Source organism: Rhyacophila brunnea, unplaced genomic scaffold (genome assembly GCF_057557595.1).
Source record: "Rhyacophila brunnea isolate RB1 unplaced genomic scaffold, BYU_Rbru_1.0 scaffold_23, whole genome shotgun sequence".
NCBI lineage: Eukaryota > Metazoa > Arthropoda > Insecta > Trichoptera > Rhyacophilidae > Rhyacophila > Rhyacophila brunnea.
This window is the reverse complement of record NW_028232893.1, coordinates 21,987,562-22,002,433: the sequence shown is the minus strand read 5'-3', so window position 1 is coordinate 22,002,433 and position 14,872 is coordinate 21,987,562. Positions and strand designations below refer to the sequence as shown.

At 43.7% G+C, this 14,872-nt stretch overlaps 1 protein-coding gene across 1 annotated transcript; it reads right to left on the bottom strand.

The window, feature by feature from the left end:
- Positions 1-2,467: 2,467 nt before the first annotated feature.
- On the bottom strand, positions 2,468-6,042 carry RpLP2 (ribosomal protein LP2). Its single transcript, XM_085950186.1, has 4 exons — positions 5,945-6,042; positions 4,212-4,384; positions 3,341-3,436; positions 2,468-2,627 (listed from the first exon to the last, which is right to left on the bottom strand). The coding sequence occupies exons 2-4, from the start codon at positions 4,381-4,383 to the stop codon at positions 2,560-2,562; spliced, it is 336 nt and encodes a 111-aa protein (XP_085806312.1). The 5' UTR covers position 4,384; positions 5,945-6,042; the 3' UTR covers positions 2,468-2,559.
- Positions 6,043-14,872: the final 8,830 nt, after the last annotated feature.

The window sequence follows — 14,872 nt, the reverse complement described above, 5'->3', positions numbered from 1 at the left end:
GCTGAAGTTAAAAAGGCAGTCAAAAGACTGAAGCGCAGGAAAGCTCCTGGAGATGATGGCATCCATGCAGAATTTCTGCTCTGCGGACTGAGCGCTATATTGCCGTCCTTGTGTGACCTTCTGCACGAGGTGTGGGAAAGGGAGCAGTGCCCCAAAGCCTGGAGGGATGGTACCGTTGTTACTCTGCACAAAAAGGGTAACCCACAAGACTAATAATTACAGAGAAATCACTCTCCTCAGCGTTCCCGGGAAGGTGTTGGCGCAGATTCTCCTGTACAGGATTAGAAGTCCCATGCTGGAGGTTTTGCGTGCGCAGCAGAGTGGATTTGTCCCGGGGAAGTCCTGCTCGGAGCATATTTCAACTCTCTGATGCCTCCTGCAACAGTACCAAGAGATGAATATACCTGTCGCCTGCTGCTTCGTGGACTATGAAAAGACATTTGACAGTCCTCATCGTGAATCTCTGTGGCAAACTCTGCTAGGCTATGGTGTCCCACGGAAACTGGTCGCCGTGATAAGTGGTCTCTACACCAATACAGAATGTCGCGTGAGAGCAGCCGGAACATCCTCTGACCTCTTTGAAATCATGTCAGGAGTCAAGCAAGGATGTGTACTTGCGCCCTTTCTTTTTATCATCATTATGGATTTCATAATGCGTAAGACGGTTTGCCCTGACAGTGGGATACGCCTACATCATGATGACACAACCGATCTATGCGAAGAAAGACTGTGCAACTTGGAGTATGCAGATGACGCAGTCGTGTTTGACTCGACGATCGAAAGGTTGGAGGTAACCGTGAACAGGCTCGCCGCGAACTCGAAACGTGTGGATCTTCATCTGAATGCGGCTAAGACCAAATCCATGTGCAGTGCTGCATGCATCGACGCTGATACTCCTCTGCGGGTTTCCGGTCTGCCCGTCGAGCTGGTGTCCAGGTTCAAATACTTGGGTGCCACAGTTGCCGATGATGGTGGTATTTCTAGTGAGCTTGGAATCCGCTTGGGTGTGGCGGGCTCTGCGTTCAACCAACTTGGAGTCGCATGGAGGTCAAGGCTGTATTTTGTGAGGACCAAATGTCGTTTGTTTAACGCGTGCGTGCTATCTGTATGGCTGTGAGACATGGCATCTTACTAAGCTTCAGTCTCAGCTTTTGAGCTTTGAGAATCGATGTCTCCGCCGAATCTTAGGGGTACATTGGTACGACCGCGTTACAACACCTGAGTTCATGAGCAGGCACAACAGCCTTCGGTGATTGAAGTTATCACGAAGAGACACTTTACGTGGCTGGGACACGTATTCCGGATGCCGCCAAAGAGTGCGGCACTTCGTACCCTTGTGGCACAGCCTCAAGGGTTCCGTCGCCGTGGCCGGCCCTCCCTCACCTGCAGTGGTGCTACAAGAGCGACCTACATGCTGCAGGTCTGACATGGCGGGAGGCGCAAGAGTTGGCGATGGACTGAGGGAAGTGGCACCAACTTGTGCTTGCCCTATGCCCCAATGTTGGGACGTGACAGGGTGGAAGAAGTATCACAATGTTTAAACTAAAATGTTCATTAAAATTGCTATTATGTATCTCAAAATAACATTTCAAGTTTACAGAATAACATTCCTTTCTGGCAGGACCCAATAAATGGTATATGATACAGTAAGTCCCGTTAATATGAACACGGAAATTCAAAATTTTCCTGAAAATTCATAAAATCTGAAAAACAATATTTTCTATCGTGTCGATTTTTAATCCACCAGTTTTGCTGTACATATTTAAAAATTCCATATAGTTTAATGACATTATCCAGCCAATAGATGAACGCCTCCCCGGTGACACTCCACTGGGTCCTTGGCTTTTGACTGTCATCTATCTCCACTCACTAAATAAGATTCTGACCCAATGCCATCTCATCAATTTGTAAATAGCTCCAACAAAAGTTTGTATCTAGAATATAGCTCATAACCTGTTCTCCATGGTTGAAAAACTTTCATTCAGTCGGTTGAACAATTGTATCTTTATAGCCCCACTCAAAACATATACCCGCGTTGTATTATTTATTGTCATCGTAAAACGCAACTCATCGATCACAACCCGTGACAGTCAAAGGGAAGGCATCCATGCACCTACATCTTTTTATACAGATCAAATAATGTATGAACCTACACTGAGTCCAACCCCAATATTATTTTTCAATCAATGTAGTCTGTCCTCTATAAGCTGGCGTGCCGGTTTCCCCCCCGCTTCATCATCCATCTCGTACCCTCCCATTGAAAACTTGCAACAGTTGAACGCGGTGTCACAATGCTTTCCGTATGACGTGTACGCCAGTTTATAGAATACAGACTCTAGTGTGTTTGATACATCATGTGAACACAATAAGTTGAATGAATGACTACAACGAATACCCGTAAAATTTGTCAGTCCATATTATTATACTATGCTCTAAAGAGATTTACCAAAATAAATAAAACAACAGCTTTATAAAATTATACAATGTTTATTTCATAGAAATAGTTTGTACAACTCCAGGAGGTGTTTCTTAGATGTAAAGAAGTCAAGCTGGAATAAGTTAATCAAAGAGACCGAAGCCCATGTCATCATCAGATTCAGGATCTGACTTCTCTTCCTTCTTCTCCTCTGCAAGACAAATAGAAAACAAACAACCATTAGTCAATTGCAACAAGTTTAGAGGATAAGTTTTCCGATTTGGGAAAGAATCAGGTAAAAGAGTCGACATCAAGATATCTCAGTCGAAAGATGGTATAATAAAATCATCATGTCAAAACGGAATGATGCTATCATTTGTATTATAATACAGATGTGTTTCTCTATCTTTTTACTAAAGCAGCACACTTAACTATCCGCTAAATTGTTATGTGATTTGACCTAATGCACCATTTCACACAATGTCGATAACGCTGTTTGAAAAAAATAACTGTCGTCGCATGCAACATAGTTTGGAAGCACTCTGCATGAATGTCGCTTTAGTCTCATGGCGCACTAACCATTTGACATAAATAAAACACGATGCTCCCTATAAACATAGTATGATTCAGATTAAGTTAATTTGACCATTTATTTTGTATGGGCCAAACATAAAAAAGAGCTGATATCCTCCGGCGAGAGTTTCATATCACATGTGAGTAGTACTTCTACATTATCAAAGTCTTGGTTATACAGAACCCTGGTTGGGAAAAGATTGTGCAAGTGGGAATCCCAATATATTTCCTGCTCCCGTTCACAACACCGAAAGTACAACGCTGTCCAAACATCTGAAATGCATTTATTCACTTGAGACATTATTGTCTCGGTGGTTTGAGTCTAGTGGGATAGTGTCAGTGATTTAGTACCTTTCTTGGCTTCAGCTGCAGCTGCGGGCGCAGCGCCGGCAGGAGCAGCAGCCGCTGCGGCTCCACCGCTGGGCATGGAGGACAGCTTCTCACGACCTGCAAACAAACAACATCATGATAAGCCTTCTATATTAATAAAACACATTAAATAACGCAATCAGCTAGCGTCAGAGAAAACATTTTTCAGCAGTGTCTGTCAGCCGAAAGATGGTATGTATGAGAATCATCATTGTATCGTTTCATGAATTTCTTGATATAGTGGAACAATTTAAACTTGAATATGCATACATTTTCTCTAGTTTGGCCTATTACTCATTTTTTGTCCTATTAGCTCCCGTGGCTCCGCCATATACACTGTGTATGGTATGAAACAGCCTTCGCGTTCCAGGATGTGGAAATCCAGTTGGCTTGAAGAACAGGCAAGACAGGTTCATTATCACTTGTGTTTCGATCCAGTTCTCAACCTCCCTATTACACCCTATTCCATATGTTCTCAGAGTTTAGTATACAGTTGCTTTGATCCTTCGAATGTGTGTTATGACTTACTACCATACAGCAACACCGACAGAACAAGTGACATTTGGTTGAAACAGATTACGATATGTAGACAACGACTGATTGAATGTTAATAACAGTGACTTCCAGAAATGCACAAACCGGCATATTAAATAATAATCTCTCGATTAAAATAAGCGATGTTGCAGACTTCATTGCTTACGATATGCATAGATTGAAATCGTTAGGTTAGTTCCTGAAAATTCAATTTGTCAACACTGAATCGATGTATTTGTAAAGGGCCAATAACCAAATGTCATAAAAGGCTTTCTTCAACGTCTACTTCTCAATATACTGAAGTAGATAAACAGCTTACCCATGGCGATGAGCTCTTCGGTGTTCTTTCCGGTGAGCTCGGCGATGACCATCTTGAGCCTGGCAGCGTCGGCTTCAATTCCGACGGAGCTGAGGATCTTCTCGATGTCTCCCGCCACAGGCGATGCCTTTCCGCCCAGCACGGCGAGCAAGTAAGCGGCCACGTAACGCATTCTGCAAATACAACATTGGTAACTTATTAACTGTTTCTTGAAAGGGGGCATTCACAGCAAATTGGATGCATGGATGGATTTGCTGGCACCAATAGTGTGTAAATTAAACTACAGCGATAATAACTGTGTACATGTAATATTGGTGACTGTCTCGCTAATCTTATTTTTCAAGCATAAGCGAGATCCATTGTTGTTATTGTATGGTGCCATTTGATAGGTTATGAATACCTGTATGCATTAAGTAGTTAAAGCTAATACCCCGTTTACACGTGCATGGATTTACTGCTGGATAGTACATATTGCAGAGCCAGCCCAAAAACAAAAAAAAAATCTTTTTTAACTTTCTTCTCTAAGCACAGAGCACAGGGTTGCAGCATCAGTCCCGTGCGTCTCCGTCTCAGGACGGAATGAGCACTTAAAATCACTTCTTTCAGACGCGTTTAAAGCGTCATAGAAAGCGGCCGTGCATATGACGGGTGGTGGTGGGAACTTTATTATTAGTACATATTACTGCGGCCATAACAAAAAAAATGCAAGTGTAAACACGTATTATCGTGCAAATTGCAAGACTGCATCCATAGATAAAGTTCAGAGGCCTCTGAATTATCACGCGACGGTTGGAGCTTATGAGATGCCTGCTTAGTAGAATGATGGTGGCGAACCTGCTGGAAAAAAATGAACTAAACCGCGCAGAGTACTTTGGATGTTTACCAATTTTCACAAGCAGTCAAATAATGCCATAAAATGACAACTGGTTTCGCGTACGCTTGAAGAATGAGATTGGTGAGACAGTCGATGCCAGTAAATCCATGCATGTGTGTGTACATGCGCTATTAAGTATAATAAATTTGCCAAAAATAGTCGATACAACCCATATAGCTATAGGTTAGGTTAGACTTCATAAATCAGTTAAAGATATCCCATGACTGGTGTCATTAGAAAGCCAGTTTATTAGTTCTCCAGTACTGAACAATTTTCCTCTACGACATAATTAACAAAAATAACTTCCGCGGGCAAATAATGGCGTGTACCTATATGGATACTGATGACATCAGTTAAAAATCCAACAACTACACTATTTCAAACGGTCAAATGCGCTACATGCCATATAAATAACAATGTCCAATTCCATTCCAATAATTGGTTATTAAATTGATGACTTGAACAATTTTATAATCACTCATGTCCTATACATAATCTCAATAATAATAAGAAAAACTATACAGATGTAAGTACAAAGAAGCAAAGTAAGGTTAGTAGAAATCCTAATAATTTTGTCTTCATATAACAGAAATAAATTAGCTGTAGTCGTAGCTTTCACGATCTACGTGTAAATTAAAGTAACGCGAGGGTGATAATATGAGCGTAAGCGCGCAAATTAAAAGGACGAAATCAAATTTTTACAAGTCAAAACACATTGCACTGAGTCAAAAATTTGACATCCGAAGTCATCCAGTTAATCGCCAAGTATTGTCGGCGTATTTTTTCATCTTTGGCTTTTCACATGAATTGACGAATAACACGGAAATTATTTCACTTCACATTTTTGATAAATACTCACTTTTAAGTCGTAGATGACACGAAACGTGTGAAGCGCCGGTAAAAATATGTTCACGTCTTCAACGATTGACGACAAAGAAACTTCAGTTTTTCTAGAGCGTTTACTTCCGCTTTCGCTTGTCTGTGGTTTTCGTATTTCTGGCTAAAAAGTCTACATTCTGTAAAATAAACCTCCTTAATATAATTGGGTACCTAGGTAATTATTAATTTCACATGTTTAGATTTTATTATAAATATTTAAATATTCTAATGGACAGTAGTTATTATTCTTCGATGTATTATATTATAATATTTAAGGGTTTGCTTTTCATTACTTACTTCTGAACCGAGAGTTGAATTACTTACTGTTGAGTAGGTATTTTTGTGTTTTCAAAATTATCGTAGTTGGTACACCATAAAATAATATATTCACCATTATCATACCTACTTAGTGTTACTTAGCTCAAGAACCCAGAGCGGGTTTTATCCTACAAGAATTTCCTCCATCTCGCCTTATCCGGGCGAGTCTGGTATTCAAGATTCACCTCGATGGTTGGACACTGTCCATTTTTAATGATTAGCAAGACAGTTTCGGCGTGAATAGTCGTGTTTCAATAAATTTATTTCTCCGTCTAAACTTAGAAATACTTACTAAGGATAATTATTTATAACCAAACGGGATAGTTTAATTTTTTTTTTGAGTGAATGAATGTACTTATAATATTTGGCTCGTGTCCACCTCTGCGGTACAATCACCAAATATTTCTTTGACCGTGCTATAACTTTTGAAAGCCTAAATAATTGTAAAATTTACACGTCACAACTATAAGGATCGTGCATGGCCGTATAAACGTTATATTTAAAAATACTCCAGTTTTACTCGCGATTTATATTCTTAACACCAGCAAATTAACAGCGTCATTCCATATTGGAACGGCGCTCATAACACCCTAATTGACATTAAAGTGAAAAGACACAAAGTTATTTATACGCTTACGTAACGTGTGAAGAGCTAAGTTACCTAGCGCGCCATGGTTAACCACAAAGGGTACCCATGTAAGTGGAAGGAATGTCCGCTAAGAAGCGGAAGTCAGACGTGGCTGAAGGTATTGATGACCCCAAGCTGCCCCCCAAGGCCTGATAAAGAAAAAAAAAGGAAAAAGAGAAGAACAAGCAAAGCGCGTCCACTTCTAAGGGCAAAGGCGTTAAGTCAAGGACTGGTTCAGCCTCAGCATCTTGCGAAGATATCAGTCCCGTGGCTTTGAGCATTCTCTATGAGTCTCAAGAGAGTGCATCCAGGGCGACGCTTGCCATCAAGAGGGCGCTTGCCACCCTCGAGGAGGACAGTCATATTGCCAGAGCAATTGTGAACGCAGTGGCTGCGGAGCTTGAGATGGCAATCACTGAAACGTGGGCCATGGCGATAGAGTTGAAGGCGCACAAGGCAATTGCGAAGGATCGTGCCTCCTTAACGAGAGCCATCATCCAGGCTCCTTCTAATGCTCCTCCGAGGGCTCTTTGGAGTGACGTAACTCGTAGAGAGGCTCAACTAACTAGAGCCTCCGAATGACCGCCAGTTCCTCCGAAAGCTGTCGCCAGACCGGGGGCTATGTTTTACCCGACTAAGGAGGGTCAAGAATCGACGGCCACAAAGGAAGCGGTCATGAAAACTATAGTGCTTGAAACTTTGGGAGTGCACATCACCGGGGTACGCAAGATTCGGGGAGGAGGGAACATCGTGCATCCCAAAAGTGACGACGAGGCTAAGCGGCTCATGGCTGCCCCTGGGCTGACGGAGGCCGGCTTAAAAGCCCAAGCCGCGGCGAGAAAGCTTCACCGCGTCATAATTTTTAATGTGCCCATTGAGACGACAGAAGAGCAGCTCAAGGAGGCAATCATAAACAATACCCAGGAGGCGTCTGGCCTTGCATCTGAGGGTTACGCTGAGCCACAAGACGGGACCGAAGACCGAAGGTTGTCATATGATAATGTCGATCCCGGGAAAGGCTCGAGAGGTGCTGGTTAATGATGGCAGACTTTTTGTGGTGGAATTCGTTCCCTGTGCGTGACTTTTGCGGAGTTGTCAAGTGTGCCAAGTGCCATTTATACGGACACATGGCGAAGGGCTGCAACGCTAAGGTTACAACATGCGGCCACGACACTAGAGAAAGGCATAACAGAGCGGACTGCCCCACCGTTGATGAACCGGGCAAGTGCCCTGCGTGCACCCGCAACAAAAAGCCGAACGGCCACTTGGCCACTGTCTCCGACTGTCCCGCACGCCTACACGCTATTGAGGACGAAAGAAGCCGCACTGACTACTGTCCGCAATGATTTCCTTCGCCCAGATCAACGTGGGCAGATGTCGAGCCACATCTGCCGAGCTACTTGAAGTTACTACTACGTACTACGTTACTCGGCATCAGAATACGGACATAATTTTGATACAAAAGCCATACGCCTTTGGTCCCAATCGGGACCTAAGCGGTGGCCGTATCATACAAGCTACTCCGAAGTCTCTAGCTTGTATATTTGTAATTGACACCGCACTGACTGTGTTGCATCTCTCGCATCTGTCCAATGAGCTGTTCTCGGTGGCGGAGATTACTAATAACACGACTAACAGGGAGACCACCATGAGGTGTCCGCAGGGTTCCGTGCTTGGCCCCTTGCTATAGAATGTACTTTTTGACGTTACCTCTGCCTCCGGGCTGCGCGCTCGTCGCGTATGCCGACGACCTTCTTTTACTTGTTGGCTCGTCGAAATGAAAGCTTATGAAAGCCCTGGAGAACTCGGAGGCTGCCCTACTAGCCGAGCTCGCCGGGAAAAAGCAGCCTCGCGTAATTATCTTCAACTTGCCATCAACTCTTACAGAAACTCAACTCCGGGAAGCTATCTTCACCTCCACCAAGGAACAGACCGGCCTGCCAGAAACAGCATACAAAGAAATAAGATTAAGCCACAAAGCCGGGCCTAGAACAGGCAGATGCCACTTTGTGGTCTTCACCCCGGCGGCCATCCGGTCTGCCTTACTGGCAGAAGACAGGCTGAACATGGGGTGGGAATCCTTCCCTCTGAGGGACTACGTTGGGGTAGTAAAATGCAACGTATGCCATCTCTTCGGACACATGGCCAAAGGATGCTCAAATAAAACCCCGACATGCAGCCACTGCGCCATCTCCGGCCACGACCACGAGGACTGCCCCAACAAAGGAAACCCACCCAAATGCGTGGCCTGCCACAAACACAAGCAGCCGTCTGACCATTTCACCGGCAGTCTCGATTGCCCAGCAAGGCTACACGCTGAGCTGCGCGAGAGGGCGATAGTGGACTACCCTGCCACGCGATGATTACCTTCGCTCAGTTGATCGTCAACCTGAGCGACGCCGGCTCGGCGGAGCTGATTGAGACTATGCGGGCCACAGGCTTGTCTCTGGCGCTGGTGCAGGAACCGTACCACTGGGGCTCTGAAAAGAGCTCCAAGGTCACTGAAAAGGGACTTGAGTGCGCGGGTCTTGTCTTCAGCGCCAGATGTGCAGAGCCAAAGGCCTGCGTCTTTGCTCTTGACCCTCGCCTTGGCGTGCTGTCGCTCTCGCACCTGTCAACTGAGCTAGTCGCGTGTGCAGATATAAACTTTCCCGGAGGAGGCAGCGTGGTGGTTATCTCCACCTACTTCAGCTTTAAGAGCACAAAGGAACACGTGGCATCAGTGCTCGACGGCATCTTACGCGTAGTTCGTGGCAGGGATGTCATCATCTGTGCGGATGCAAACTAGCAATCCCCCCTCTGGGTGCCCGTGGATATCCCCCTGTGCGCCGCGGACGTCATCGAGGAGTTGGTTCACTAGAACAACCTGGTCGTCCTCAACGGGCGTGAAGATCTCTTCACATAAGTTTTGCTGCCTGTATGATTAGCTTCGTTCTTTAATTTAATAAACAAGTAGGTTCATTTTCTTCTTAGTAATTTCCATGTGCTATTTCTCTCCCTGGCACTTTGCATTAGACTTAACTCAGTAAACTCAGTCAGAGCTCACTTTGAGCGTAGCAATCTAAGTCTTGGGCATCTTCTCCCAGGACACTCCCAGGCCAATTCTTAGATGCTTCATATCACCAATTGACGGGTCCCGTGATACTCTCGATTAAAACCGAGGGTGGTACGGGGAGGGTTTGGTGGAGGGACAATGTTGGCTCGTCAAACCGTGCGACACTCGAGCGCGTAGCTAAGAATGCATTATCAAGAATTCTAAACTGGGGTGAGCTTAATAAGCTTGCATTTTCACCTAGCAAAACCGAAGCTGTCCTCCTCAAGGGCAGATCAATAATTAACATAAATAAGCGATCACCCGCAGTGCGGTTTGGCTACTCTGCTATAAGGTTTTCTCGATAGGTGACCTACTTGGGGGTCGTTCTGGATGAGAAGCAGACATTTTTAAATCATGCTAAAGTAATTGTGACTAAGGCCAACTCGGTCTATCAGAAGGTTGGTCGCCTGGCGGGCAACAATTGGGACCTAAAGCCTCGGGCCCAGAGAATCGCCTACGAGGCTATATTTATTGGCATCGCTGGCTATGCCTCCAGCGTGTGGCACACCAAAGCCTCGCTGACAATTATGAAGAGGGCTCTGCTTAGCGGACAGGGGGCTGCTCTGATTGGCCTTACTAAGGTCTACCCCTTCTCTTTCTCGAGGTCTTTCCCCTCGACTTGCACGTTCAAATTAGAGGATCTACCTATTAACTTTGTAAATATTACATTTTCAATCAAAACTTTGCGGCCAAACTGCAAGGGCTTAGCTTGACAGGGCATGGGTCGGGTTGCTCATGTGGACACGACCAGCAGGACGCAGAGCACGTCCTGTGGGACTGTCCACTTATGGGCCCCGAACGAGCGGAGTTGTTTGCCCAGGTCCGACCCTATTTGGGCCCAATAGGAGACGCGGACATGGTGGAAACTGAAGTCAATTTTGCGGCCTTTACTAAATTTGCCAGTGCGTATGGGGAGCGGGACACTTCCGACTCGCCTTGCAACTCTTCAAATTAAAGTCACTTTGATAGTTGCCATTTAAATTAACATCATGCATTCGCACTTCGGTGCAAGGTTGCATCATCAGTCCCGTGCGGCTCTGCTCGGGACAAAATGAGGGCTTAAATCTTTGATCTGGCACATGTAAGAGTTATGTTAGGTAGCCGCGCATCGGTGCGCAGGTGTGAGTTTTTCACACCATTGTGTCTATTCTATACTTATCGACCGCTAATGTGATAAAGTGATAAATATTATCAAACTTAGGGTAGGTTTGTATCAAAGTATTAGCACTTAGTATTTGTAATTGTTGTAATAAGTGCTAAATTTTAACAGCAGCAAGAGAGGTGCTGTTAAAATATAGCATTATCAACAAGCAGCAACATCTTATTGTAATCGTTACAATAAGTGCTAATACTTTGATACAAACCTACCCTAAGTTTGATAATATTTATCACTTTATCACATTAGCGGTCAATAAGTATAGAATAGACCCACATGTCCATTTTTACTCATGGGCCGCCCATAGCAACCTAGTAAATTTAACGAAAGTGGAGATACATTCTTCTTTTAGGAAGAGGTTGTAGAGCTCTGCCGAATATACTAGGTATTCTTCTCCGTTTAGTGTGGGTCCATATTATATCTTACGTAGCACCAGCTTCCTCTCGAATAATTCGAGCGCACGCTTATCGGCCATGGTGAAAATTCAATATTTTGACCCGTAGGTCAGTATTAGTCGGATCAGCCACTTGTAAATTTTTTTGCTTGTACGACGAGGGAGGATGGAAAAAAGCTTATTTTGTAAACCAAAATAGGTACCTACTTAATACTCGTTCACTGCTATAACTTTCCGTTTCATTTACTTACTCATTATTTATCAAATTCTTGTTAATACTTCCAGAGAACCGAGATAAACAAAATTGTAGTAAAAATAATAATTCAAATATAATATTATTATAATATTTATAGTTTAATGTACCACAAAACCCACAGTATTGCGTCAGAAGGATTGGAGACATTACGTTGAGAACAAAAGAATCTCCGCTTTATAACATCAAGCACCTAATCAATTAAATTGAACACTGTATAAAATAAATGTTAGTCATAATATGCACTAACATGTAAATTTCTCTTTATATGTAAGTACCTATTTGCAAAAATATTTCATAAAAAACACGTTTCAACTAGGAAGGCAGGTAAGTACCTAGTATCCATAGTGAAAGGAGTTTTACCTACCAATAAAACTCTTATTATTCATGTTGACTTTGAAGTCCTTGAGATAGGGTTTGCTCTTCCTTCTTCGCGTGAGGTGTTATTCTACTAATTTAATTTCCTTTTTCTTGTTGTTGGTCATTCCTCCCATTTTATTTACTGGTCATACCCGCGCGTCCATTTTTTATGTAGGGAGTTTGGGACCCCTTTGTTTTCATTGTGATATGACTCAAGAAACCAGGTAGAAGTTACCTGGACTTCAAGGTCAACATGAATAATAAGAGTTTTATTAGTAGGTAAAACTCCTTTCAATATTCGAATTTGACTTTGAAGTCCTTGAGATATCTGTTTGTTATCACCTGGTGTTGGGTATGCTAAATTCCTGTATGTGACAATGATTCATTGACAAGGTATAGACCATCGTGACGTTCAATGTATTGGGTTGGTATGGTTGAAAAGAGAAGTGAATTGGTTCTTTTCCCCTTCTGATGGTGGTTTGTCCATTGTTATCTGGTAGATGTAGTGAAATGTTGACTCACTACGCCAGTTATCTCTCCTCTATATCGTCTATTAGGTATATTTACAGTTTAAGGAAGCCACCATTGAGCGGACACTGCCTGGTGGTTCTTGTACCCCTGCTTCCAACAGTACTGACATTATCCAATTCCCTATAACTATCCTGGTGGCTGGTTTTGGTGGTGCTCTTGATGATATAAATAATTCCGAAATATCCCCACCTTCCTCTCTCCTTGTGTTTGACATGCAGACGAGTTTCCGTAACCAGAATACTGGGTCGATGTTCTGACGCGTGGAAGCGCTTAGCTTGCATTCCGATTGACGATGCTTGGCGGTATCTGTCTTTGCGCCAAACATTGGCCACACAATTATGTGGTCACCTTTATCCACCAATCCATTGTCCACTATCACTGAGTAGTGTGATGTCATGAACCCTTCGTCCCGATGCGAGAAGCAGCCGAGTAGCTGTCCTGCGAGACGTTTCGTATAGGTTGTACTCCACCGGTGTTGTTTTCTTAAGATGATCTAGGTACCAATCGTCCTGGATCCCAAACCGATGGTTTGACGGGTTTGGTTTTTTGTACCAAAATTGCCTTTAACATATTGTATTGTACTACCACGTTGATGCTGATATCTACAATGATCATTGGTTTGCAAAATGTGGCTATGGCTGACTTACGCACCAGGATGGTGTTGTACGACAAACCCTCCGTGTTGTGCAAGTAGCCTAGGTATCTGGCCAATTCCATTGGTTGAGGGCTATTATGATCTATTAGGTTCGTTTTACCCATGTCATTGTCTTTCATTTGTTCCAAGCTGGTTTGTAAGTTTTTAGAGTCGAAGGCCGCCATCTGGAAGTAAGGAGTGCCATTTCTTCCACCATTCAATTTGATGTTATTTCACCCGAAATTATCCATAGTTAAAGGGACAGGTCCTGGCTCCTTGGAGGTGGACGGTTGGTCTCCGTACCTACTAGTGTGGTATGTAGGTGAGGTATTGTATAAGGAGGTAGGTACTATCACCCTTTTTCGTAAGTCCACTCCCCAAAAGCATTGTTTCCAACTCGGTGCCACTAGTAAGATCTTCCCTTTTGCTGAGTTCAGGTGCGCTAGGACCCGTGGAAGTAAGTTTGGTGTGGGGAAATATATCCATGCCAGTTTGAAGTCCTATACTCGGTTGAAGGCGTCGTGAAACAGCGCGCCACTGTCTGCAACGTCTCATGAGACGTATGTTGCAACGACATGTGCTGTTTCGCTCGCGAATAAGTCCACCTCGGGAACACCCTATCTTTGAAACAGGGGTGTGGTTACGGTGTTGATGAGGTACCATTCGGGAATGAGTTGTCCGCGGGAGAGATGATCTGCCACGCAGTTGTAATTTCTGCGGAGGTATTGTGCAGTAAACGTGATGTTGGCTTGACTGGTAAATACAAGTATCTGTCGGCATAGGTTTAGGAGGGTGACAGATTTTGTGCCGCCCTCGTTGTTGATGCATGCCACCACTGTTTTGTTGTCTGTCTGCAGAAGCAGATCTGATGCTATGATTGCTTGTACCCGAGATTGAATTGCAAACATTTCCTTCCTGTTGGAATACCATGCCATGCTAACTGGTCTTGTTCCCACGTACCTGATAGGTGGTGGTCATTCAGTTGGACTTCCTAGCCTGTGTCGGCTGCGCCTGTCGTCAGGAAGTGATTGAAGGTCGTTCTGTTTGTCAACTCTGAGGAGCCTATCACCTGGAGCCACTACATCTTGCAGGGAACCACACGCATGTTTGCCTTCTCTCCATTAAAAAATCCATATCTCGAAAACTACGTTGTTTTTACAAATTCTTTTTGCCGTAAAGTGAAAATACAAGTGTAATATATATATGTGTGAGTGTTATCTTTAAAATATCCTGAGGGATTCCTAGGATATTAAGTTTTTTGTGTTAACCACGTGTTCGGCATCGCCGAAAGTGAGGTTATGTGTACATTTTAAAGTGTCAAATATTCTTGTGACAATTTGTTTATTCTTACTATTACCTATCAACTCTTTTACATACCGATTTTTTTTTTTTTTTTTTTAAATACCTACTTTTAGTCTTAGTTTAACATTCACAGTGATCGGACGTGCTCCCGGCGATTGTGTGCTGGAAAACTCCGGAAAACTCATTCCGAAGTCCGTACACCTACAATGTCGGAAAAGCTCGGAAAAATCCAGTGAAA

Bases quoted from the DNA above. Each gene is read 5' to 3' on its own strand.
- RpLP2 (XM_085950186.1), bottom strand. From the start codon at position 4,383: ATGCGTTACGTGGCCGCTTACTTGCTCGCCGTGCTGGGCGGAAAGGCA. The intron at 3,437-4,211 runs GTAAGCTGTTTA...GTTTGTTTGCAG, and splicing joins CGAAGAGCTCATCGCCATGG to GTCGTGAGAAGCTGTCCTCC. The intron at 2,628-3,340 runs GTACTAAATCAC...TTTGTCTTGCAG, and splicing joins TGCAGCTGAAGCCAAGAAAG to AGGAGAAGAAGGAAGAGAAG.